Below are 26,405 nucleotides of genomic sequence, written 5' to 3'. Positions count from 1 at the left end.
GTATAGTGTGCAGTTACTGAAGGATATTTAAGTGTTCGTCTACTGCCCTCTTTCTTCCACAAGATACTTAAAACACTTGAGTGATCCTAAAGTTTTTAAATGCGCACTCGCCCCCCCCCCCCCCCCCCAAACACACACACACACACACACACACACACACACACACACACACACACACACACACACACACACAGAGAGAGAGAGAGAGAGAGAGAGAGAGAGAGAGAGAGAGAGAGTGGGGGGGGGGGCTGATTATTGAATACTGATTTATCAGTGATCACATTCCAGAAGCCCAGCAAGACCTCAAGCAGCACCTCAAGGCTCTAGGTCACTCCCAAAACCTGACACCTGCATCAATCTTCATCCTCACACCAGCATTCCCTGCAGTCCTACTATACTCCACAAACTGACTCGTTAGTGCTTCCCACTGGTTGTCCCATTGTGGCTGGTTGCTATTCTCACACTGAACAAACTCTGCCTTTATTGATCAACACTCCAAACCATTGCCCATAACATTGGATCCTACGTGAAAAATACTGCACAATTTCTTCACTGCCTTTCCCAATGTGTTCCTGATATCAAACCAGCCACAAGTTTCCTAATCCTCCCAGTAGGTGACCACTTCTTGACCCTCAATTATTTCACTTTTTAAATCCAAATCCATAAACAAATGCATGTCACTGCCGTGAGTAGTCGCAACACACCTTCATATGCATACTTACTTATGGAACTGTAGGGCTCTTGCCTAGTTCAGATTAACTCCATACAGCCTTGCCACCCAGCAGAAGTTGTTGAAATACACTGATAACCTTACCAGAGCCTTCATTGACAGATAGTATCCCATCCAGCTCATCTGTAAACAGATCTCCCGTGCCATCTCCTCCTTTGACTCGGGTAACCCTGCCAACCAGGCACTAACCAGTGCTCCTCTAATCACCTAGTACCATGCTGGTCTTGAAAAGTCTGACCCCCATCATTCACTAGGGCTTCACTACCTCTCGTGCCTTGAAATGAGGGAATCTTTCCCACGTCACCCAAAGTAGTTTTGCGCCGTCCACCCAGCCTACAGAATAGTCTTGTCCATCAAGACTCCTGTTGTGCACCTCATGGAGCCTTCACTTATTTTTAACTATCTATCTGCAATCTCTCTGAAAAGGGCTGACAATTCAGTTGTCAAACATGTTGCACACGGCACTAATGATTTCAGCAGTTTTTTTACAAGGTCTGTTCAGAAAATTCGGGAAGTTTGTCCACAAAAATTTTTCCACGCTTCCCTTTTACTTACTGTGCATTGTCTCCTTAAAAGTACCCTCCTCCGGCTCGATACATTTCTCCCAACACTGCTTCCACTTGCGGAAGCAGTCTTGGTACACCTCTTGCTGGATAACGTGAAGTGCCATCTGCAAATTTCCTTTTATCTCATCTATTTGTAGTGGTACCTTGTGCGTTTGAAACTAGACTGGGTGTTTTGTTTATGCATCTGCACATGCGTCCCTCTTATGCTGTCTCAATACTATCCACCATTGTGGCATATGTTTTGCCACTGGCGTCTTTTGCACTAGCACGGTTGAGTGTCTGTATGCAGAAGCTGCTGAACTACCACTGTCCTACCGCCGTGACTTTCACCTCAAATGATATGCATATCTGCTGTCTGCCATTCGTGGCCACCCATCCTAAGCCGCCTCCTTACAAGACTCCTTTGATCGCCAGTATGGAGCATGTCCCTCTTCTGTTACCTCCTGGAGTTAACTTTTGATTGTTGCTCCGGCAAATTTTCACCACTCCGATGTCTGTCTTGCTGTCTGCCAGCAGGTGGTGTCACTTTGGCATCGCCACTGGTCCTCCCTTTGTGGGAATAAGGTCCAGGTTGTTAAGCCTCTCCCAGCAGCTTGGACGACCTCTCGGGCCCTCCCGGCATGAGAGGTAATTTTAACTGTGTTGTATATTGGGCAATGCTTTTTAGCCATCGCCATTTAAGTGGCTCTCCTCCACCACTTTGTGCACATTGCACCCAACTTTAAACTTTCTGCCATTTCCTGACAGAATAACAATTTTTAAATTTTTTTTAACTTTTTACATTCCCGCTTGGGTTTGGCGTCTGAGTTATCGGCTGTTTTAGCAAATGATGGGAGGCCTGTCAACCGCATTTTATTTTTATCTGTCATAGCAATATGGTGAAGGCCATTTAATTTTTATATTTGGACTTCCTTTTCTCTATGAGCTATTTTATAGACCTTTCCTCATGCCCCTGTTTTTAGCTGTCTTCTCTTACCGCAATTGGGATTCACATGTAGTCTCTGTCTTAGCAATCTATAGTTCTGACATGAGTGTGTATGACTGTTTTGTTTTAGGGTGCAAAAAATAAACACCCCCACACTCCTCACATTAACCACCGCCCACCCTGTCTCCCCCCTGTCTCTTTTCTCCCTACAATCGCTCTGACCTCCATCCCTTTTCCCCACCTATTCCCCTACCGTCCCTGCAACTCCTACCCTTTTCATTCACCATTATTTCTCTACCATTTTGTTCCCCAACCTTCTCCTTTACTCTTCCCTCTGCCTGTTTTCCTCTTGACTACCACCTTCCTCTCCTCTCCTTTCCTCCTCCCTCTCCTTCCATCTCTCAAATGGTCTATTCTCTAAACTCATTTTGTCTGTTGTACAGCCACTGAATCATCTGGTTAAAGACATTATCCTGCCACCCCACCTTACTTCATACATTCTACCCTACCCCCCCCCCTCCCCTCCCCTCCCCCCGTGTCCCCCCTCCTCCCCAGGGGTATACGTGCGTAGCGAGCACGGGGCCCCGAGCTATTGCAACCTTCCTTCTTTCCAGGGCTGCATTTCCTTCCCCTTCCCCTCCTTTCCTCTCCTTGCTCCTCCCCCCTCACCCTCTCCTCTCCCTCTCTTGGTGTCATTGCTTATGTTGATCCCCGCTATCCTCCTGGTTATGTTGGTTTTGCAATTTAGCTTTGTTGCGTAATCTCCTCCTTTTGGCACTGCCTGGTCCCCCTCTGGGGTTTGACCTCCATTACTAAATTTCTCTTCCATAGTGTAAGCCATTTGGGGAAGAGCACCTTACCTAGTGTCTAAGACATGTGCCCTCCTAGTTCATTCCACCTTTTCGTTCACATCGTCTGATGCTACGGTGCATAGCCAGCACGGTAGCCAGCCCATGTGGAGGGGTCGCTATGTACCCTTTTTGTTGAGCTCCCTGAACACACAGGGATCACACTTCTGATATCTGAGCGGTGACCTCCTCATGTAAGCCTTGGAGTGGTTGCTCGTCATACTGGAGCATTGGAACTCCCGGGAATGGCCGCCATGCCAGACGACCCTTGCTGTGGCTGGGTGGCGCCTGTGAGGACAGTCCCTGATTGGAGTGGGTGATATCAGGGCGGACACTATGCAAATGGAACACATACGGGTCCAGAACTCTGGCCGTTCTTCTGCGGCCGTCTCTCTGCATGGAACTGATTCTTCTAGTGCTGCTTCTCCTGCCCCTTCGGCCTTCCCTTCCATGGCTACCCCCTGGGAAGAGGGTCAGGCCCGTCGGCTAGGGGCAAAGCCTTTCCCCCGCTATCTGGTTTGCACCAGGACTGATGGGGATACTTTCACCAATACCAAACCTTTATTCTTTGTGGAACACATTGAAGACAAGTTTGGCAAAGTGGACTCCCTGAGCAAGATGCAGTCAGGTTCGTTGCTGATCAAAACTGCTCCAGCTGCCCAGTCTGCGGCACTTCGTGTCTGTACCAATCTTGACAAAATTCCTGTGTCCATTACCCCCCACCAGTCTCTAAATATGGTTCAAGGTGTGATTTTTCACAGGGACCTCATCATTCAAACTGATGAGGAACTTTGGGACAATCTCGGACGGCAGGGTGTTCACTTTATTCAGTGTGTTCAGAAGGGTTCTAAGGACAATCACATTAATACTGGTGCCTTTATCCTGTCCTTTGAAGGGGATACCATCCCTGAGAAATTAAAGATTATGGTTTATCGATGTGATCTGAAGCTGTACATCCCACCTCCTATGAGGGGTTTTAAGTGCTTGCGTTTTGGACACATGACTTCCTGCTGTTTGCAGGCCTCTCTCTGTGGTGACTGTGAACATCCACTCCATGAGGGGAGTCCCTGTGTTCTCCCTCCTGTGTGTGTTAATTGTCATGGCAATCAGTCTCCACATTCAGCAGATTGCTCAGTACATTAGGAGGAGGAGATGGTACAGGAGTGTAAGTTCCTTGATCGTTTAACCTACACAGAGGCTCGTAAGGAATAAACAAGTCTTCACCCTGTGTCCATGACTAGTTATGCTTTAGTTACATCTTCAGCCTTCCTCCCCCTTCCTTACCCCAGTCCCGGAACCCTCTCCTCCCCCCTCCCTGCGGCTCCCATAGCTTCTCCTCTGGGCGCTGCTCCCCCTCCCCAGCCGGAGAAGTGTTTCACTCCTTCGGCGTCTGCCGGTCAAGTGCGCCCCTCCCGGGATGCCACTTCCTGGCACCATCCAGGCCAAAGGTCTGCTGCCATGCAATGACCGCGAGAACCGTGGTCTGTCGGCTCCCAGGTCGCCTGATCTCTTTCTGTTCCCAATCTTGCTGCAGCTGGCTCGTTTATGCCACACAGCCCTCATCAGTCTCAACCTGAAAAGAAGAAGAAACATAAGTCCTGGGACAAAAATCCTCTTGTGTCACCAGAGGTTCTATCCCCGGCTTCACAACCAGATTCTGACCTGTCGTTCATGGATGTCGCCCCCCCCCTTGTTGGTGACAGGTGGTGACTCGCTGGTATGACTGGCTTTAGCCTGTTCAGCCCCCATTTAAATCATCGTTCTGTGGTTATCCAATGGAATTGTAATGGATACTACAGTCACCTTCCGGAATTAAAATCCCTTATTTCGTCTTACTCTGCAGCTTGTGGTGTGGCCCTACAGGAATCTCATTTTACTGAGGCTCACTCACCGACCCTCTGTGGGTTCCGTGTTTTCTGTCGAAATTGCGTCTCACCCCTGCAAGCGTCTGATGGCGTTTGTATGTTGGTCCGAACAGACATTGCTAGCATGTGGATTCCTCTTCAAACTAAATTGGAAGCGGTTGATGTTACGGTGCACCTGGACTCTGAGATCACGGTGTGCAATCTTTCATCTCCCTCCTGACAAGACTTTTACACCTGCTGCCTTAACTGCCCTTCTTCAGCAACTTCCTCCTCCCTTTCTCCTTCTTGGGGATTTTAATGCCCTTTTGGGGCAGTGCATTTCCATCTAGACGAAGTCTTCTCGTAGATCAGTTTATTACAGACCATGACTTGTGCCATCTTAATGATGGCTCCCCTACTCATTTCAGTGCCAGTCATGGTACCTTTTCTGCCATTGATCTTTCTCTTTCTTCTCCCTGTCTCCTCCATTCATTACACTGGTCGCCACATAACGACCTTTGTGATAGTGACCATTTCCCATTGATTCTCTCTCTCTCTCTCTCTCTCTCTCTCTCTCTCTCCTCCCTCCCTCCCTCCCTCCCTCCCTCCCTCCCTCTCTCTCCCTCCCTTCATCTCTCTCCTCCCCTCTCTCTCCCTCCCTCCCTCCCCTCTCTCTCTCCCCCCCCCATCTCTCTCCCTCCCGCCCCCCCCCCCCATCTCTCTCCCTCTTCCTCTCTCCCTCTCTCCCTTCCCACTCCCCCATGGACAGGTTACCTTGTTTGTCTTTCCAATGCGCCCATTGGCCTCTATACACTGCACAGGTCGTGTTTTCTCCCTCTTTGTCGGGTTGTATTGATGACGTCCTACGTGACATGTCTGACACGATTGTTCGCGCTGCTACCCTTACTGTACTGCGCTCATCTGGACCATTTCGTCACCGGCAAGTCCCGTGGTGGAGTATGGCCATTGCCATCCGTGATCGCTGTCAAGCTTTGCAACACCTTAAGAGGCACCCATCCATTGCCAGCCTTATCACCTTTAAATGCCTTTGCTCTAAAGCCCGTTATTTAATCAAACAGAGCAAACATATATGTTGGGAACGATTTGTTTCTTCCCTCGGTTCTACTATCCCTGTGTCACGGGTATGGGCTACACTTCTCTCTCTCTCTCTCTCTCTCTCCTCTCTCTCTCCTCTCTCTCTCTCTCTCTCTCTCTCTCTCTCTCTCTCCCCCCCCCCTCTCTCTCTCTCCCCCCCCCTCTCTCTCTCTCCCCCCCCCTCTCTCTCTCTCCCCCCCCCTCTCTCTCTCTCTCCCCCCCTCCCACCCCTTCCCCCCCTCCCCTTCCCCCCCCCCTCCCTCTCGTTGCCATCGGCAGTCCACCCTCCCAGGCCTTCACCTCCCAGATGGCCTTTGTACGGACCCGTGGATTCTTGTGCAAAATCTTGCAACCCATTTTGAAATTGCATCAGCATTATCCTCCTATCCGGCTGCTTTCCTTTGCCGGAAGCAGCGGGCCAAATCTTCCACCTGATGTTTTACCCCTTGTGAGTCAGAATCTTACAACTAACCTTTTACTGAATGGGAATTTCTTTCCACACTTTCTTCTTCTCATGATACAGCCCCTGGCCCAGACTCCATTCATAACCAACTGCTTCAACATCTCAGTGCTCCACAATGGCAACATCTTCTTCGAGTGTTTAACCGTATCTGGCTCCAGGGTGACTTCCCTTCTCAGTGGAGGGATAGCATCGTGGTTCCTGTCCTTAAGCCTGGTAAGAACCCCCTATTTGTTGGCAGTTATCGACCAATCAGTCTGACAAATGTTGTTTGCAAGTTACTTGAACGGATGGTAGCCTGTCTGCTCAATTGGGTCCTCGAATCTCAGGGTCTATTGTCCCTTTACCAGTGTGGCTTCCGAGAGGGACAGTCTCCGATCGATCATCTACTTTGCTTGGATCCGCAGTTTGGCAGGCTTTTTCCCAGTGCCGCCATTTGGTTGCAGTATTTTTTGACCTATGCAAGGTCTAGGACACGGCCTGGTGCCATCACATCTTTTTTACACTTCATCAGTGGGCTCTTCGGAGCCCACTCCCAATTTTTATCTGCCAGTTCCTGTTCCATCGGTCATTCAGGGTTCGGGTTGGTACTGTTTCTAGTTCTCTACGGACCCAGGAGACGGGCATCTCACAGGGTTCTGTCTTGAGTGTACTTGTTTTCCTCATTGCTATAGATGGATTTGTGGCCTGTCAGTCCTTTGGTCGCCCCTGCCCTGTATGTGGACGATATCTACATTTGGGTTAGTTCCTCTTCGACGGCCTCCGCTTAACAGCAGCTCCAGGGAGCTATATGGCGTGCCTCTGCATGGACTCTCTCACACGGGTTTCAGTTCTCTCCTTTAAAATCGCGGGTGGTCCACTTCTGTTGCCTTACTACGATCCACCCTGATCCATAACTCTTATCTCGATTGCCTGTGGTCCCACAGTTTCGTTTCCTAGGTCTTTTCGACAACAAGCTCACTCGGCTGCCCCGTATCAGACTTCTGAAGGTAGGACGTTTCCGTAAACTCGATGTCCTTCGCTTCAGTGCCCAAACTCTTTGCCTTTACAAATGTCTGCTTGTGTCTGTATATGTGCGGATGGGTGTGTGCATGCGTGCGACTGTATACCTGTCCTTTTTTTCCCCTAAGGTAAGTCTTTCCACTCCCGGGATTGGAATGACTCTTTACCCTCTCCCTTAAAACCCACATCCTTTCGTCTTTGCCTCTCCTTCCCTCTTTCCTGACGAAGTAACCTTGGGTTGCGAAACTTTGAATTTTGTGTGTGTGTGTGTGTGTGTGTGTGTGTGTGTGTGTGTGTGTGTGTGTGTGTGTGTCAACTACACACACACACACACACACACACACACACACACACACACACACACACGTGTGTCTGCAGTCTCAGAGATCTGAAAAAGTTTCATGTCTCTGAGACTGCAGACATGTGTGCGAGTTGTGTTTGCGTGTGCATGCGTGTCTACTGCTGACAAAGGCCTTAATGGCCGAAAGCTTTAATTTTGCGAGTCTTTTAGTTGTGCCTATTGCGATTCTGCATCTTCGCTATATGGTGAGTAGCAACCATCCTTCTCTGGTGTTGTTACATTCCATCCTGGGTTTTACATTGTTTGATTTTCACTGAGGAGTATTTCAGACATCAGTCTCAGAGGGGCATTTGCCAAGAAAGTGACATGATTCCCTGTAGAAACTAAATTTTTGTTTAATTCACCAGCAATGCTCGGAAAATGATGGTTAAATGCTGTACATACATCTGATTTATCAGTAACAGAAATATTTTTGCTATGAACTGACTTTATATCATCGACCTTGTGCTGCTGACCAGACACTTCCTTCACAACTGACCATACGATTTTAATTTTATCCTGTGAATTAGCTATTCTATTTGCATACCACATACTCTTTGCCTTCCTAATAACATTTTTAAGCCCCTTACAATACTGTTTGTAATGGGCTACTGCAGCCTGATGCTGACTACTTCTAACATTTTGATATAATTCCGTTTTGTTCTACATCATCTCCTTATCGCACTAGTCAGCAACCCAGTCTGCCTATTACCGCTATTACCCCGTTTAGAACGTTCTAACGGAAACAACTCTCAAAGAGCATGAGAAATGTGTTAAGGAAAGCATTATATTTATCATCTATGTTATTGGAACTATAAACATCCTGCCAACATGTTGCCAGTGGAGTTCTTGAGGGATTGGACTCAGTGGTGCAGACTTACTGTTATGTGCCTAGTTCTTTCAGAGCACCATCAAGAACAAGTTCTCTCTCTTCTCAAAGGTTTCACATCAGGTGGCCAGGGCAAAGTCATTGGCATAGACATAAACAAGGGTGAGCATGTTGTCATCACCATAATTGTACAGTTCCAGTTTCCTGGCTACAGTAAAACAACCTCTTCCACTTCTGTCCATGTGTTACACTTTAGGATAGTATCCCCTGTGGACACTAAACATTCATCCAAGTTCTACCTTGACAACTCCCAAGAGCCAAACAAACTGTGTGTGTCAATGACCAGTACACTTCCAGCTAGGAGGAAATGCAGAGTCAGTTCCAGCAAACCCCACCCAGAAGCTATCACAGCATGGGGGAATGACCATGTGCAAGCATAATGACATCATGGGAGCCAAGGGATACCATCGTACTAGTGACAAAACACATTGTTTTAAGAAAGGGTAGATACAACACAACAATAAGAATTCATATGCCAAACCAGTAGAAAAGAGCCTTTGAAAGGTGAAGCTGCAAAAGTCTGAAGTCACTTCGAGTGCTGATAGTGAGCGAAAACCAGCATTATGTCATAGCTATCCTCACTGCCACAGTAAGCACTGGAAGCACCAACATAAATACCCCAACCTCTTAACCAACATCTGATGCGGATTCCAACAACCCAGTGCGCAGTCTCAGCTCTTCTGTCAGTCGCAGTTATCCAGTGAGAGGAGAGGCTATGGAGGTTAACCCTCAGCATGTCTAGCTCTCTTCGATCATTTGTGGAATCATGAACTTGGCAGGAAGGACACTGCTGCAGCCAGCTGTGTTGCCAACATGAGAGTCCACACTGATGACTGGTGGTTCCAAATAGCATCTGCTATCGTGTGGATACATTAGGTGTCTGGCCGGCAGGCAGGTATTGGGAAACGGGACAGGCACCTGCAACAGTGGTGTGTTCGTGCAATGCGCACAGTGATGTGGGTGAGTAGATAGGGATGGGGAGACAGGGGAAGGGGAAACTGCAGGTCAGAGGGTTTGAATGTAGGATGGGTGAAGTTAGCAATGCAGGTGTGTGTGTGTGTGTGTGTGTGTGGGGGGGGGGGGGGGGTCTAGTAAAAATGTATGCCAAGAGAATTACAGGATCAGAGGATGTCTTGCAAGGGAGACGCTGGTTTTTGGGGAGAAGAGTAGAGGGTAGGAGGGTACAGATGACAAGGACTGTGAAGCAGCTATTGAAATAGTGTGTGCTGTTTCCAGCAGTGTATTTCACCGCTTGATAGCCAATGCTTTTCTTGGGCACAGTTTGGCTGTGGCTGTCCATTGGGATGGACATCTGATTGGTTGTCATGCCCACATAAAATGTGGATCTGTTCAGTACACCCACCTAGTACGTCCTAGTTATATCTCGTCACAGTTCCATTCTATCTTGTAAGAGGCAGGGCCACCTATGAAACACATTTTGTGATACAAATACAATAGAAGTCTCTGAGGAAATGCTACACTCTGTGGTACTTAACATGTACCACAACACAAAGTTCAAAAATATGTTGACTCGTTTCCAGCGGATATGTGTGGCCAGTTTCACTTCTTACTTATTTACACCCTTTCGAAATGCACTAGATGGTGACTCCACATCCACTGGTCTCTTTTCCAGCCAGTGACCCCTGATCCTTTTGTTCCCACTAGCCTACAAATTGTTCATTGCCTCCAGTGGTAGCGTAGTAGAAAAAGCTAGGAATTAGCCAATGAGGAATGCCAGGCATTTAAAGGAAAAAATCGACTATTTCAAGATTCTCTTTCAGCCAAAGTGTCAGTACTCCATAAACATCAGTTACCCTAATTATTAAGTAAATGAGTACTGAAGGAAATGTGTCTTTCAAGGATTGCAGCCATCATTACCCAAGTCACGAAACAAATGAAGTTTCTTAATCTTTCACCATTCCATATTATACATACATCTCAGAACTTAATAATTGTTGATGTTAGTAATTCTGCCAGAATACATATACCAGTAAAATATACAGAAGGGTCCAGAAAAATGTAGACTCTTTGATAGTCAATATTAATGAAACAAAATGACGTTTCAATTTTTGCAATGGGGGGAAAGGTTGCTTGGTGTTTAAAGTGACCCCATTAGCAGCTTAACGACATCAATGCTGCTGTACTGTTGATAGTTACAGTGTCAGTGTTGCCAGTATGATAGCCGCACAAGACCCCTCAATGGTTTCTAGTAGTTCATTAACTGTAGCTGGCCTCTGTTGATAAACTTCATTTTTCAAATTCTCTTTGGTAGAAGTCAGAGGTGTTAAGGTCTGGAGAGCATGATGGTACTCAACAGCTCCTCTTCGACCTATCCATTGTCCAGGTAGATTTTCATCCAAGTAGGCTGTGACGTTTCTGTGGTAGTGAAGTGGAACGCCATCTTGCGGGTAAAGTCTTTCATTTCCGAACAGATGGCAGGTAAAGTCGATTTTCGCAGCATTTGACGACTCACCTCACCAATTAATGGTACCCTTAAAGAAGAATGGGCCAGTCAAACTGTACACACACACACACACACACACACACACACACACACACACACACACGGTCGATTAATACAATTGCCTGTGTGAATGACGGGATTTTCAGGAGCCCAGTACATGCAGTTATGGCAGTTTACTGTACAATTCAATTTGAATTGCACCTTGTCAGACAAGATAACCATACACGCAAGCTATTCATCCTCAAGAAACGTGCCTTCAAACTGTTCCCAGTACTCCATCCAGGTCATCCTCTTTCATAGTGTGCAGTGGTCTTGGAATGTATGCTTGATTAGCTTCCACTGCTATCGCGTGCACCTTGCTTCACAGATTTTGTTATGTTACCTGGTAAAATGATGCAACACAGCAGTGCTGGAAGGTGGACTTGTTAATGGGTTTGGTCGACTGGACGTTTTCTTTTGTACACCTTGAACAGTAGTGTTGGCTTCAAATTTATTTAGAGCATGGTAAATTGTTTTGTGTGTTGGTGGTGGACTTCGGTGCACATTGTGCCATTGTCTTTGTACCTCAATCATGTTTTCGTACTTGCAGTACCACTTCAGTATGGCCTTGATTTCCTCAAATGACCATCTTACTTCATTCATTGCTGCACTGTCATCTACTGGAAAATTCACACCAAGATGTGTTGAGAAAACAATGGCCTATGCTACCACGTAAAATTGCAGCAACATGTGACTTTGCTCTATAGATACTAATGAAGTGTGTGTAAAATTTTTTTTTCACCCCCCTCTGTACATTCTTCTGGTGTGTGTGTGTGTGTGTGTGTGTGTGTGTGTGTGTGTGTGTGTGTGTACATTTCCATTTAGATTTCATTGTAAAGAAAATAAACTATGTAGCGTCAAGAAAAAAAAAACTGTGTAGCATGTGGGAATTATAATTGTGATGTCTTATCTTCCAGAAATGAACAGAAAAGAAGTTGATGTTATCACTGTCCCTACAAAGGATCAGATGGTAGTCCATGAACCTAAAACTAAAGTTGACCTCACAAAATACTTGGAAAATCAGATATTCAGGTTTGACTACGCATTTGATGAAACCTGTTCCAACGAACTTGTTTACAAGTTAGTAGTATCCCAGGTGTCAATTATAATTTTTTAGCAGCTAATGTACTGTTTAGACATTGTGTATGAAGTTAAATCTACATATATTTATTTTATTAGGTACACTGCGAAACCTTTGGTGCAAACAATTTTTGAAGGAGGGATGGCAACTTGCTTTGCTTATGGCCAAACAGGTAGTGGAAAGACACATACAATGGGTGGAGATTTCCATGGAAAAACCCAAGACTGCACAACAGGGATATATGCAATGGCAGCAAAAGATGTTTTTAATTTTCTGAGGTCCTCAAAATACAAGCCTTTGAACTTAATGGTGTCTGCCAGCTTTTTTGAGATATATAGTGGCAAAGTATTTGACCTCTTAGCCAATAAATCAAAGTTGAGGGTTTTAGAAGATGGAAAGCAGCAAGTACAAATAGTTGGTCTGACCGAAACAGTAGTTGACTCTGTGGAAGAAGTTCTCAAGTTAATACAGCATGGAAATAATGCAAGGTATGTTTTGTGTTGTTAACCTTAATGGCTTCTTTGTGACTCAGTCTTCAGTTTCACCTTATTAGAGGATTAATTATAGAAATGGGCTGAAATTTGTGATTAAGCATTGAAATTAATTATAGAATAACAAAGAATTTTATAAGTAAAATATGGAAGTGAACTACTAGTAATTTCTGTTGACCCTGTTCCGAATAGGACTGTAAAAACTTTTAATATATGGTCAAATGTTCAATACTACTACTGCTACTGCTACTGCTACTACTACTACTACTACCACTACCACTACTTTTTTTTAAAAAAAAAGTTTTGTCTGCTGTACTTGTTATTGAATAACAATATTTTGTAATTTATTTAAAACTTTTTGAACATAGGACATCTGGACAGACATCAGCAAATACGAATTCTTCGCGATCGCATGCTGTTTTCCAAATTGTCTTGAGGGTAACAGGAATAAATAAAGTTCATGGGAAATTCTCCCTCATAGATTTGGCTGGCAATGAAAGAGGAGCAGATACTTCATCAGCTAATAGACAGACAAGTAAGCCCCAAAAAATTTGTTAGAAAATCATTTTTCATACTTTTTTTGATTAACTGTCCATTGCAACTGTTGATAGATCGAAAAGATTTCCTCTTTCATTTTATTTTTAGATTAATAAGCAAGTTTGCTTATATTATTTCAGTGATGCAGTTATGAAGTTGGTGGCTCCATATAAAGATCAGATTAAGGAATATGTAACAAGTTGTAAATGTTTAGGTGGATCATTTATTTCATTGCTATAGGTTTATACAGGTCACAAGTAAATTAATGAAATACGAAGACAATCAAGCACAACTAAGATGTTGTATTTTTTTTTTTATGTTGTTAATTTCACACACACACACACACACACACACACACACACACACACACACACACACACACACAACACACATTGACTTTAAATCTAAAATGGATAACCACTGGTGCTGCTAACAGCAAAAATATTTCTTGCATGGCATAGGAGTGCTATACAATATATAAATTAATTCTTGTGATATTAAAATTTCTTTATGTGAATGGACTGTGCACATTTTTTCACAGGGATGGAAGGTGCAGAAATTAATAAATCCTTATTAGCATTGAAGGAATGTATAAGAGCCTTAGGAAAGAAAGGGGCTCATCTTCCATTTAGAGCCAGCAAATTAACACAGGTTTTGAGGGATTCATTTATAGGAGAAAAGTCCAGAACATGCATGGTAAGCTATGACTTCACTGTTAGATATCAGTTACTACAAGTAAATGTTTGGTGTCACATGTCTGCAGTCATGTCTTAGGAACTGTGATGTTTTTTCCCGTAAGAAATGAGCAAACACCATCTACATCACAATCCTTTTTGGTAATTCACACTGTCCATCATGTCATTTCAATTTGATGAGGCCAGTACTGAATCCTGAAAATGAGGTTATGAATTACCATCTGTGATAAACCAAGTCTGACTATAGTATTGGAATTGATGAATTGACAGTGATAAAAAGTTTACTAATGGCCAAAACAAACTTCGTAACTTACATTTCCAATCAGTTGTGTTTGGTAAAGTACCGAGAAGGGAAACATTTATTTGCCATCGAAAATATGTAAGTACGAACACATCAAACTATATTTAAGAGGATATATAGAGCCTGTTTGTCTTATCAGTTACATTGGTTCTTGCTGAACATCTCATGACCCGCTTTGTGACCACATGTGTGTGCTCTTGTCACCTAATTACTTACCAGATGCATTAAAGGGAAATTGAAGAAATCTTCCTATCCTTTACTTCTGTCATGCTGAATTGTCTAATGAACCTTTCAGTAAGTGGGAGCTGCTTTGGGCATCACATCATACAGTTTAGGCACTAATTGTATTTATAATCAGCTGACCCAACATTTGACTTATTCAGAGACCACATCTACTGAGAGTCTTAAACTGTATTTGTGTAGAAAATGTTATCCGTTCACAGTGGGAGTGAGGATCACCCTTAACCAGGTGAAAATCCAATATGCTCCACAAACTGCTTGAATGGATGGTAGCCAAATGACTGAGTCCTCAAATCGTGGTCGTCGTCGGTCCATTATTTTAGGAAGCAGGTACTTATCACTTATCTTAGTGTCCGTCGGCGGTCGTTGGTGTCCGTGTTTTGCGAAATTTCTTCAATTCCAGGATGGTTTCGCTCGGTTGATTCACTCCTCTTCTTGTGACCCCAGAATCGACGTATTTACTTCTGAAGAATGACTGGTCCGTCGTATATCCTCTTCTTGTGGTCCCAAAACAGACGTATTTTCTTCTTGTGATCCCAGAAGAGACGTATTTTATTTTGAAGAATCACTGGGTGGTCGTCAAATCCTCTGCTTCCTCCACCAAATTATAACATTTCAGCTTCCTCCACCAAATTATAACATTTCAGCTTCCTCAACCAAATTATAACATTTCAGCTCCTCAACACCAAATTAAAACGTTGCATTATGTGGTGTCTGCTTCGTGCAAAAGGTCTCGAGTTCATCTTGACGACAACAAGTAATTCTTCATTACAGACTTTTATTTACAAACAGAACTGACAGACTTCACAGACTCGACAACTGACTCTCCGAGCTAACCGCACTGCATATCCGAACTGAACTGGCAACTGACAACTCCTAGGTGTATTAATATCTTTCCAAACAATGAGAGTCTTTGACAATGTTTTGTTTACAATACGATAGCAATTCACGACTTAAAACTAAATTAGACATTACAGAATTTTAGTACAGATTAAAGTAAGTAAAAGGATCAGTACATATAAATTCTTACAAGCATAATTTCCAAATAGATTTTATAACATTTTTCTACCAGCTTCTGGATAACCTTCACCAGATTTGTACCGATGTTTCCAGAAATATCTTGACATTTGATTCTGGATATTTCTTGAGTGATTTAGAACAACTATTTATATGTAAAATGATTTAAATCGTGTTTCAAAACGTAAATAAATCTTTTTAGCAATATTTCTTGATACAAATCATCTTTCGAAATTAGGTTATGAAACAGTTTTCACAAGTTTTCGTATTTTTGCGATCATAATATAGAATTTCTCCATAGAAAGTTCCAGAAGTGTGCATTAAACGTTCATTTACAGACTTTCTCTTTAGCTGGTGAGGTTTTAAAAGTATCTTGTCCATATTATACGAAATAATTTTGCTCAAAACTGATAATTTATACAATTAATCAGAGCTACAGCAAACGGTGAGTCTTTCTTTTACAAAATGAAATATAATTACAAAATTGAATGAAAATAGGTTACTAACACTAATATATATTTACATTAATTCTATTTTTGTTCTTTCTGTGCAAAATGTCCTAATATTGACACAGTACAATATTTAAACATCACCAAAGTTTCCCTTTACATTTTGCATATCTGTATCGACATCCCCTAAAAGTCTACAGTATCGAATACTTCAGTATGTCCCAATATGTCCTGTAATGTTACACAACACCCCCCCCCCCCCCCCCCCATCAGCACTTCCACGTGAAACACGGAAGGGTTGATGTCCTTACATTACAAAACAGAAAAGTTTTACACATATCTTTGGTGTCTTCTTTCTTGAAGGTCGGTGATCTTCTTCCTTAAAGGTCGGTATACCTCAATGCCACACACTGTATTTCAGTCTCATCTTCACAGTCCGTATGGTTTCCATATACAGTGCAGGCTATCACAGGCTGCAATAGCACAGTCCGCTATGAATATACAGCATACAGTGGCCAAACCCAGTTAAACATTAGCAAAAGCATTTAATAGTCGGTGGACCGGTTTTTAAGGACACAGAAATTTGAATTCTCTAAAGTCTAATTACTCAAGAAAATTTACTCTAAATAATTTCTTAAAGCTAAGAGAGGATAGACTCACAGATGGAGAAAATTGATTATACTCGATCACAGAATAAGTGTAAGATGCAATGCCAGAATACGAAAATGAAATATGACAACTGCATAGCTAGGGGACCTAGTGCTCGCCAAACACTTAGCACACAAAGAATGTATGCTCCCCTGAGGAATCAGATAAATACAATATAACAAAGTATACAAAAATATCCTGGTAAGATTACATATAAAAGTCTATAAACATCTATTATCTAAAATACTTTTTTACATTTTTTTTATACAATTTCAGTTTGGTCACGTTTCGTAGGCCAAACAGTCTGCCAGAATTTGGGTAGACTAGACGGTAAGCATTCGGATGAGGATTGTCCTGAATCTTGAAAGGTCCAATGTATATGTCAAAAAACTTTTTTAATTCACCACTGATGGCTTTAGACTTCTCTTGTGTTTTAACAAGGACCAAGTCTTCAATTTTAAATTGAGTAGGCTTCAATCTTTTGTCATGTCTACATTTCCTCTTATCACCTTGGGATTTCATGATCTTTCTCACTATTTCCTCTCCCTCTTGAGTACTTAATGGTTTGCAGACTGGAAAATCAATGAAGTCACTAATTGGATGTGGTGGTTTGCTATTATACTGTATTTCATAAGGCGAAAGCCCTGTTGAGGAATGCTGTAGGCTATTCACAACATCTTCGAATTTCTCAACATAGTCAATCCAACTAGCATGATCAGTATTGCAGTAGGTTCTAAAGAATCGCCCAATTTCCCTCATGTATCTCTCCGAAGGGTTTCCTGACGGATGATAAGCTGAAATAAGAATGTGACTTATATTTTCATCTTCAACAAAAGCTTTCCAAACTCCAGAAGTAAATTGAGTCCCATTGTCTGATAAGATTTTCTGAGGTTTTCCAACCCTGCCAAAATAGTCTCCTCCTGATTTTTGAAATAATGCTCTTACTGTTTGCCTTGCGAAGAGGGTATAACTTAATGAATTTTGAAAAAACATCAACCATTACAAAAATGTAGCAATAGCCTCCTCTGGTCGTCGGTAATGGTCCATATAATTCGACAGCGACTAACTCGTGTTGTTCTTTTGGTAAGATGTTTTGCATCAATCCTCGACAAGTTTGGTTGGATACTTTTACTCTTTGGCACCTGTCACAACCCGTCAAAATTTTTCTAACCCTCCTGGCTATGTTGTTAAAGTACACATTTTCTTGGATTTTCTGGATACACTTTTGAATCCCACAATGACCAAAACTTTCATGAATGTACTTGATGAGTACATTGATGTACTGTTCAGGCCAACATAATTTCCATACATCGCTATCTACACTGTTTCTCTTGAAGAGAATCCCCTTGTAGATTTTGTAATAATCTCCCACTTTTTCATGTCTCTTTTTCCCTAAATAACTTTTGACCAGTTTACAGTTCTCATCGTGGTTCTGATTCCGTCGGATGTCATTACAAATGTCTCTGATTTCTTGTTCATTGTCCACCCCTCTTAAATACATAATTTTGAATTCTTTTTCACATTCCCCACTGTCATCTTCAAAGTCACCCCCCACAGGTAGTCTAGATACAGCATCAGCAACTACATTATCGGGTCCTCTAAGATATTTTATTGAGTAATTAAATTGTTGTAACAAGAGTGCCCACCTGGTAATCCTTCCATGATGCAACCCACATTCTTGAATATAAATTAATGCCTTATGGTCTGTGTAGACAACTACCTGGTTTCCCAATAAATAATTTCTGAATTTAGAAAATGCCCAGTAAATGGCCAAAAGCTCTTTCTCGGTAACAGTGTATTGCCTCTCATGTTTTTTCAAGGTTCGACTAGCAAAAGCAATAGACCTGTGTTCTATTTTCCAATTTATATTTACTTCTTGGAAAAGGTGAGCACCTAAGCCATAATCACTACTATCTGCCATAATGCAGAAAGGTAAACTTAAATCAGGACGGTACAAAATTTGACTGTTACATAACTGTGTTTTTATTTCTTCAAAAGCTGCTTCACATTCCTGATCCCAAACCCACATTGCGTTTTTCTTCAGCAATCTGTTAAGACTTGGAGCATTTAGAGCTTGGGTACTAATGAACTTTCTGTAGTAACCGCACATCCCGAAAAATGACTTTAGTTGTTTCTTGGTTTTTGGAATTGGGAATTTTGCAATTGCCTCGAGTTTTTCAGGATCTGGCAAAATACCTTCCTCAGAAATACTCTGCCCCAGAAACTTCAATTTTTTCATACCAAACTTACATTTAGATAATTTAAGTGACATTCCCCCTTTCCTTAATCTATTGCAAACCTCCCTCAAAGTATTAACATGTTCTTCCCAAGTTTCTCCAGTGATCAAAATGTCATCTACATACACAGTTAATTTTGATAAAAGATCTTTTCCCAAAACAAAGTCAAGTGCTCTAATGAATTCGGCTACTGAGACATTCAGCCCAAATGGTGCCACACAATACTGGTAACATCTTCTCCCATACAAAAAGGCAGTATACTTTCTGGAATCATTTTTTAATTCTACTTGGTGAAATCCTGATGTGAGATCTAAACTGGTCATGTATTTCATTCTTTCAAATTTATGAAGTAGTTCGTCTATATTCTCGGGATGATCGGTCTCTCTTTCCAGATACTTATTTAGGTGTCTTGAATCTAGTACAAGCCTGACACTGCCATCACGTTTTGCAACCACTACCAAAGGATTATTGTATTGGCTCTTACTTCTCTCAATGATGCCCCACTCTTCCATCTTTTGAAGTTCCTTTTCTACATCTTTTCTCTTTACAATGGGTACACTATAAGGTTTTATAAAGAATGGCTCATGTGGTTTTAATCTGAGTTTACATTGATAATTTTTTACTCTGCCAGGTCTATCAACAAAAACATCACAGTAATTCCACAATAATCTTTCTAACTCTACCTTCTGTTCTTGGTTCAAATTATCTGATTCCCGTAATTTTTCTTGAACTGTATCCCCATATTCTCCATCATCATAATCCTCAGTAATTTCCTCTACACAATAACCACTGTCTTTAGAAAATGTAACGTCCCTAATTTCAGTTCCCTTATCAGCACAGTTTTGAACCGACATGTCAGTACTGGAACATACTCTCGTCTTAGGATCAATAAAGGTAAACAAACTCTTTTCCCAATCAAATGCTGCATTAGCTTTTAATATCCAGTCCATACCCAACAGTACATTCTCATTTAGGTCACTTATTACAAGACATCCTTGAGTAAACTGTACATCATTTATACTGAAGGACAACAACACCTGTCTATTAACAATTTTGCTCAGTTTGCCGGTAATGCCTCTAATTTTTATTCCAACAACTGGTAATTAAACAAAGTCAGGATCATGCTTAATTATATCTCTTAATTTGCTTGAAATAGCACTAATTGGACTCCCTGTGTCAATCAAACAATACCCTTCCCAACCTGCAGCTTTAATTTTGATGTATGGACTACCAATAGTGGTGTTTTCCCATTCTCCCTGTTCTTCACACAAAAGATCTTCTGCTATCTCATCATACCTCTGTTCCATATTTAGGTTTTCTTTATTAGGCAATACTTTCTTCAAACTTCTAGGTCTACTGAAATTTACTGGAATGTCTGGATTACTATTTACCTCACACACATCCTGACTAGTACCCCGTTTGATGATTTCATTAGGCTTAAAAGCAGAAACTGGTTCACAAATTTCCCTTAATTTGATCTTAACATCATTGTCATCACTGTAATCTTTAAATTTGTCCCAAACAGACTTCAAAATAATCTCAGATGCATCAGCACAATCAACCCCCCTGTCTCCTGATGTATTACTAAGCTGAACTGGCACAATCTGATTCTCATGTGGAATGTAGTTAGAGTTCCTGGCACAACTATTCTCAACACTATTGCTTATAACATCCTCCTTAACTGCAACATAAACTATTCCATCCAATTCACCATCAAAATCTTCTAGTACATAATCACCATTAGCCTTAACATCAACATTATCATCATCATTGCCTGAGCTTACACTACAAACACTACTAGTATCACCAACATTACTCACAACACCATCTTCACCAACCACATCCACATGAATATCAGACTTTCCAGAAACTTCAGTACGAACATCATTATGACAACTTACATCTAAAACATCACCACACATAAGTTTGTACAATCCAAAATTATCAAAGTTATCCTTACCTTTCATTTCAGCATTAGGTGCTTCTTCTTGATTATATAAATTTGCAATTATATCATCTTCTAAGCCTACTTCATCAAAGGTAGCCTGGTTCCTATTACAGTTGTTTCTAGTATTTTCTCTGATGACATTACAAAATTTCCTGTCAAATTTAATTTTTTCATTACCTCTATCTACGGATCGATCATAAGCATACTGTCTATACTGGTTAGGTCTCTGATTATAGTGCTGTCTGTTCCGGGTGAAATTAGCCTGATTTTGAAAATTCCTTGCCCCAAACTGACAGACTCCCAGTGGAGCATTTAGTCGTTTAAAGGCCTATGTCTGTCTTTTCCCTGCCTTGGGTTACCTTCTCTCGTGTCATTACCCCAGGACCTGTTTCGATTTTCCCATTCTCTGTTTGAATTAAAGTGCTGATCAATTCTACCAAAATTTCATCTGTCATTGCTATTATAATTATCCCTGTTGTTGTTAAAGTTTCTTCGTTCACTATTATTGTTGTTCTTTCCACGGTTCGGTTCCCACCCTCTGTGTGATGAACCTACAAAGTCATTAAATCTGTTGTTTTGTTCAAAGGCTCTATCAAGTTTGTCCACATATTTCAAGAATTGTTCTATGGACTCATCTGGACCATATACTAAACCCCATTGTACTCTTTTCGGAAGTCTCCGTTTTAGTGCATCAATTTGAGTTAGCTCATCAAATGGCTTATCCAGATGCACTAATTTTTGCAACTGTTTCTCACAATAGGCTTTCATTGACCCATCAGATTCTCTGTAACTAGGACCATTCAAGAATTCACTTTTGATTCGAGCTTGCTCAGTTTCAGACCAAAATTTGGTTAGAAAACATTTTTCGAAATCTTCAAAGGACATTTCCGCGGAACAATTCTGATTGGCCCACGAAAGCGCCTCACCATCAAGTGATTTCTTTACAAATTTTATCTTAACACTATCTGTCATTATGGACGTGAACTGCTCCTTGCGGAATTGCATGAAGTCTTTTGGGTGTATATTCTTGTCACCGGGATAAGTTTTAATGGGAAAATTTCCCCATACCCCATTACAACTATTACTAAAACCTTTTTGCAACATAGTTTCTTGTATTTCTACAAATTTTCTGTCTACAGTTTTTTCGACATTACCTACTCTACTACAAATTTCTGTGACCTTTTTGTCAGAATCAGATTTGAAAGATTCAATTTCGCTTTCAAAAAATCGTTTTGTCTGGTCAAATTTATTTCTCAATTGAGAATTTTCCTCATTTACAAAATCAACAACTTTTTTAAGTTTTGACTGGTTATTTGAAATTTCGTTACTTAAATCAGTTTCAAGGACAGAAATTTTGCTCTCAACCGTGTCCACACGACAACTAAGTTTTTTGGTTTGACTCAAAAGTAATTCACCATTCTTAGAACCTGATTAGTGTGAGCAATCTGTTCTGTATTTGAATTTATTTCTGATTTTAAATCACACACAGCCTTCGAAATCGACCTGTCCATCTGTTGTTGTGTCTGTTCAATTTGTTGACGTAATTCGGCACGAGAATCGTCCATCTTCGAGTTTAACTCTGAAAACATTTGTTTTAACATTTCCAACATTCCTACACTGTCAGAAGCACTTTCCCTAATAGGTGTACTTGCTACACCCCTGTCAATACTGAAATCTGCGTCTTTTTCCATTATTTTAGGAAGCAGGTACTTATCACTTATCTTAGTGTCCGTCAGCGGTCGTTGGTGTCCGTGTTTTGCGAAATTTCTTCAATTCCAGGATGGTTTCGCTCGGTTGATTCACTCCTCTTCTTGTGACCCCAGAATCGACGTATTTACTTCTGAAGAATGACTGGTCCGTCGTATATCCTCTTCTTGTGGTCCCAAAACAGACGTATTTTCTTCTTGTGATCCCAGAAGAGACGTATTTTATTTTGAAGAATCACTGGGTGGTCGTCAAATCCTCTGCTTCCTCCACCAAATTATAACATTTCAGCTTCCTCCACCAAATTATAACATTTCAGCTTCCTCAACCAAATTATAACATTTCAGCTTCCTCAACCAAATTATAACATTTCAGCTCCTCAACACCAAATTAAAACGTTGCATTAGGTGGTGTCTGCTTCGTGCAAAAGGTCTTGAGTTCATCTTGACGACAACAAGTAATTCTTCATTACAGACTTTCATTTACAAACAGAACTGACAGACTTCACAGACTCGACAACTGACTCTCCGAGCTAACCGCACTGCATATCCGAACTGAACTGGCAACTGACAACTCCTAGGTGTATTAATATCTTTCCAAACAATGAGAGTCTTTGACAATGTTTTGTTTACAATACGATAGCAATTCACGACTTAAAACTAAATTAGACATTACAGAATTTTAGTACAGATTAAAGTAAGTAAAAGGATCAGTAAATATAAATTCTTACAAGCATAATTTCCAAATAGATTTTATAACATTTTTCTACCAGCTTCTGGATAACCTTCACCAGATTTGTACCGATGTTTCCAGAAATATCTTGACATTTGATTCTGGATATTTCTTGAGTGATTTAGAACAACTATTTATATGTAAAATGATTTAAATCGTGTTTCAAAACGCAAACAGATCTTTTTAGCAATATTTCTTGATACAAATTGTCTTTCGAAATTAGGTTATGAAACAGTTTTCACAAGTTTTAGTATTTTTGTGATCATAATATAGAATTTCTCCATAGAAAGTTCCAGAAGTGCGCATTAAACGTTCATTTTCAGACTTTCTCTTTAGCTGGCGAGTTTTTAAAAGTATCTTGTCCATATTACACGAAATAATTTAGCTCAAAACTGATAATTTATACAATTAATCAGAGCTACAGCAAACAGAGTCTTTCTTTTACAAAATGAAATATAATTACAAAATTGAATGAAAATAGGTTACTAACACTAATATATATTTACTTTAATTCTATTTTTGTTCTTTCTATGCAAAATGTCCTAATATTGACACAGTACAATATTTAAACATAACCAAAGTTTCCCTTTACATTTTGCATATCTGTATCGACATCCCCTAAAAGTCTACAGTATCGAATACTTCAATATGTCCCAATATGTCCTGTAATGTTACAGCGCCTGACATACAGCAATGGCTACCTGGTAAAGCTTACTTCTAAGTTTACGACTCGAACCAAACTACTGTAGCTCTATCGTCATTCATTCCACCTAAATTGTGTCTCATATTACAATGGACCAACTTTGTTTCGATTTGGAGGTGCGGCTGAAAACTTTTCTCCCCCCCTTGAATTTAGAGTCTCAAATTTCAGGTGTGGCTTAGATTCGGGAAAATTTTTTTTCCTCGATTTCGAGTCTCATTTTTCGGGTGTGACTTAGATTTGAGTGCGGCCTAGGTTCCAGTAAATACGGTATAGCCCTACACTTTGTTTTACACCAATTGTGCAGTAATCTCTGCGTCTTCAGAATTTTTTTTTTACAGTGACTGTATACCATGGAGGCTCCTTCTCCCAATATGAACTGTTCTACCCCATCCAGTGCATTGTTGACTGTTCTTTGAAACTTGAGCCATAATTTCTCTACATGCTCCTGCCCTGTGTTGAAAGTCTGACACAGCTGATTTTTTTTTTTTTTTTTTTTAATCTAGTTTACTGACCATACGTATCCTTCTGCTTGGTTTAGTTGTCCTTCGCACTTTGGTAATTATTGTTATTGTTACCGCAACCGTGTCATAGTCAGTGATACCAGTTTCAGTGTGGACATCTTCAAAGAGGTCAGGTCAATTTATTGCCATTAGATCCAATTCCATTGTTAGTGAAGTGCCAATGTAATCTACCCCTTCCTCACATCTTTTGTAGATTGTCACTGACTTCAAAATTAACTGTTTTAATAAGCTTAGAGAGGAGTAAGATTTATTGATAAACTTCTTACTTATCTTCATTGTTTTCCGGTAACTTAATTGTCTTTCTGTCACTAAAATCGATTTGTACCATGAGTGTAAAGTGCCTAACGTGCCATAGAATCGTTAGCTCCGGGATCTGGTGTGATGGATGTAGTAACTTTTTTCATTGGGGAGATTGTAGTGGCGTGGGAATTGGGAAAATGAGCGAGACTCATCAGTGGTTCTGTAGGCTGTGCAGTAGAGATAAAAAGATTGTGGAACAGGAGGGGAAAATTGCTGCCCTTCAGGCTGAGTTAGATGAGGCTAGACGAGAACTGTGCAGGTTAAGGGGGGAGAAGGGTAAACAGGGGTGGGAAGTGGCAACAGGCAAAAGGAACAGGCCAAGAAATTCTTCTGACATTTTTGTTATTAATGTACAAAATAGGTTTGACCTGTTGTCTCAGTCGGAAACTGATGAGCCTCTCACAGAAGTAGATGTAGACAGGGCTCAACAGGCTTTCAGCAGCAAATTGAATAAGAAGGTAGGGAAGTGTGCAAAGAGAAAGAAAGTCTTGTTGCTAGGTAGTTCGCATGCTAGGTGTGTGGGCCAACTTCTGCAGGATGAATTAGAGTCAGAATATCAGGTCACAAGTTTTTTCAAACCTAGTGCTGGACTGGGGCAGGTTACAGAGGATTTAGGTTCACTATGTAGAGGCTTTACTAAGGAAGATACCGTGGTTAATGTGGGTGGGCCGGGCAACAGTATTGACAGAGATCCGGGCTACAGCATAGAGTGTGACCTGGCAAATATTGCATCGGCATCGAGTCATACCAGTGTTGGGTTTGTGTCAGTTCTGGAGCGCCACGACCAGCCTCATTTGAGCTCTTCTGTCAGGAGAGTTAATTTGGAGTTGGAATGGCTACTTGGATCTGATGCAGGGTCACACATTGGTGTGGTTCCTGTTGATTCACTCTGTAGGTGGGACTATACTAGAAATGGTCTACACCTCAACAAGAAGGGGAAGGGTAAACTGGCTGGGCTGATAGCAGGAAATTTAAAGGGGGGAGGAACTACATCTCATGGTGGTAACTCTTTTTTAGTGTAAGATCAGTGTCCAGTGGGAAACTCAGCCAGGCAAGTACTAAAGATGTTAAAAAAGTTCAAGATACTCACAAAAGTAAAATGAAAAATGTTAGTATATTTCATCAAAATATTAGGGGATTGAAGAATAAAATTGATGAGCTTCTGCTTTGTTTAGAAGATATAGAAACTGAGAATGTAATAGATGTACAATGCCTGTCTGAGCATCACATTGTCACTGATATGCAAAAGGTTAGCATCAATGGGTACAAATTAGCTGCACATGTAAGTAGAGATAATATGATGAGAGGAGGAGTTGCCATATATGTCAAAAGCTTCCACAGCACAAAACATTTAGAAACTAAAAATTTTTGTGTATAACAACATATGGAAGCATGTGCCACTGAACTAAAACTAAATGATGGCACTTTCATAATTGTAACAGTGTATAGGTCCCCCTCAGGGAATTTCTAGCTATTTCTAGAAAACTTGGATGCTTTGTTGTGCTATCTATCAGACGGAGGGAAGCAAATTATCGTTTATGGGGATTTCAATGTTGATTCCCTGAAAGAGTGTAATAGGAAGAATGACCTTGTAGTATT

At 41.3% G+C, this 26,405-nt stretch overlaps 1 protein-coding gene across 5 annotated transcripts in view; it reads left to right on the top strand.

The window, feature by feature from the left end:
* LOC126267635 (kinesin-like protein KIF2A) overlaps positions 1-26,405 on the top strand; it is a 310,859-nt gene that overhangs the window by 254,709 nt on the left and 29,745 nt on the right. For all 5 annotated transcript variants that reach the window (XM_049972935.1, XM_049972937.1, XM_049972933.1 and 2 more), the window contains 4 exons: positions 12,120-12,282; positions 12,382-12,771; positions 13,143-13,309; positions 13,853-14,007. In XM_049972935.1, the coding sequence (XP_049828892.1) occupies positions 12,120-12,282; positions 12,382-12,771; positions 13,143-13,309; positions 13,853-14,007 (875 nt within the window). The remainder of the gene's footprint in view (positions 1-12,119; positions 12,283-12,381; positions 12,772-13,142; positions 13,310-13,852; positions 14,008-26,405) is intronic.

This window comes from Schistocerca gregaria, chromosome 4 (genome assembly GCF_023897955.1).
Source record: "Schistocerca gregaria isolate iqSchGreg1 chromosome 4, iqSchGreg1.2, whole genome shotgun sequence".
NCBI lineage: Eukaryota > Metazoa > Arthropoda > Insecta > Orthoptera > Acrididae > Schistocerca > Schistocerca gregaria.
The sequence above is the reverse complement of the archived record's forward strand: the minus strand, read 5'-3'. Positions and strand labels throughout refer to the sequence as shown.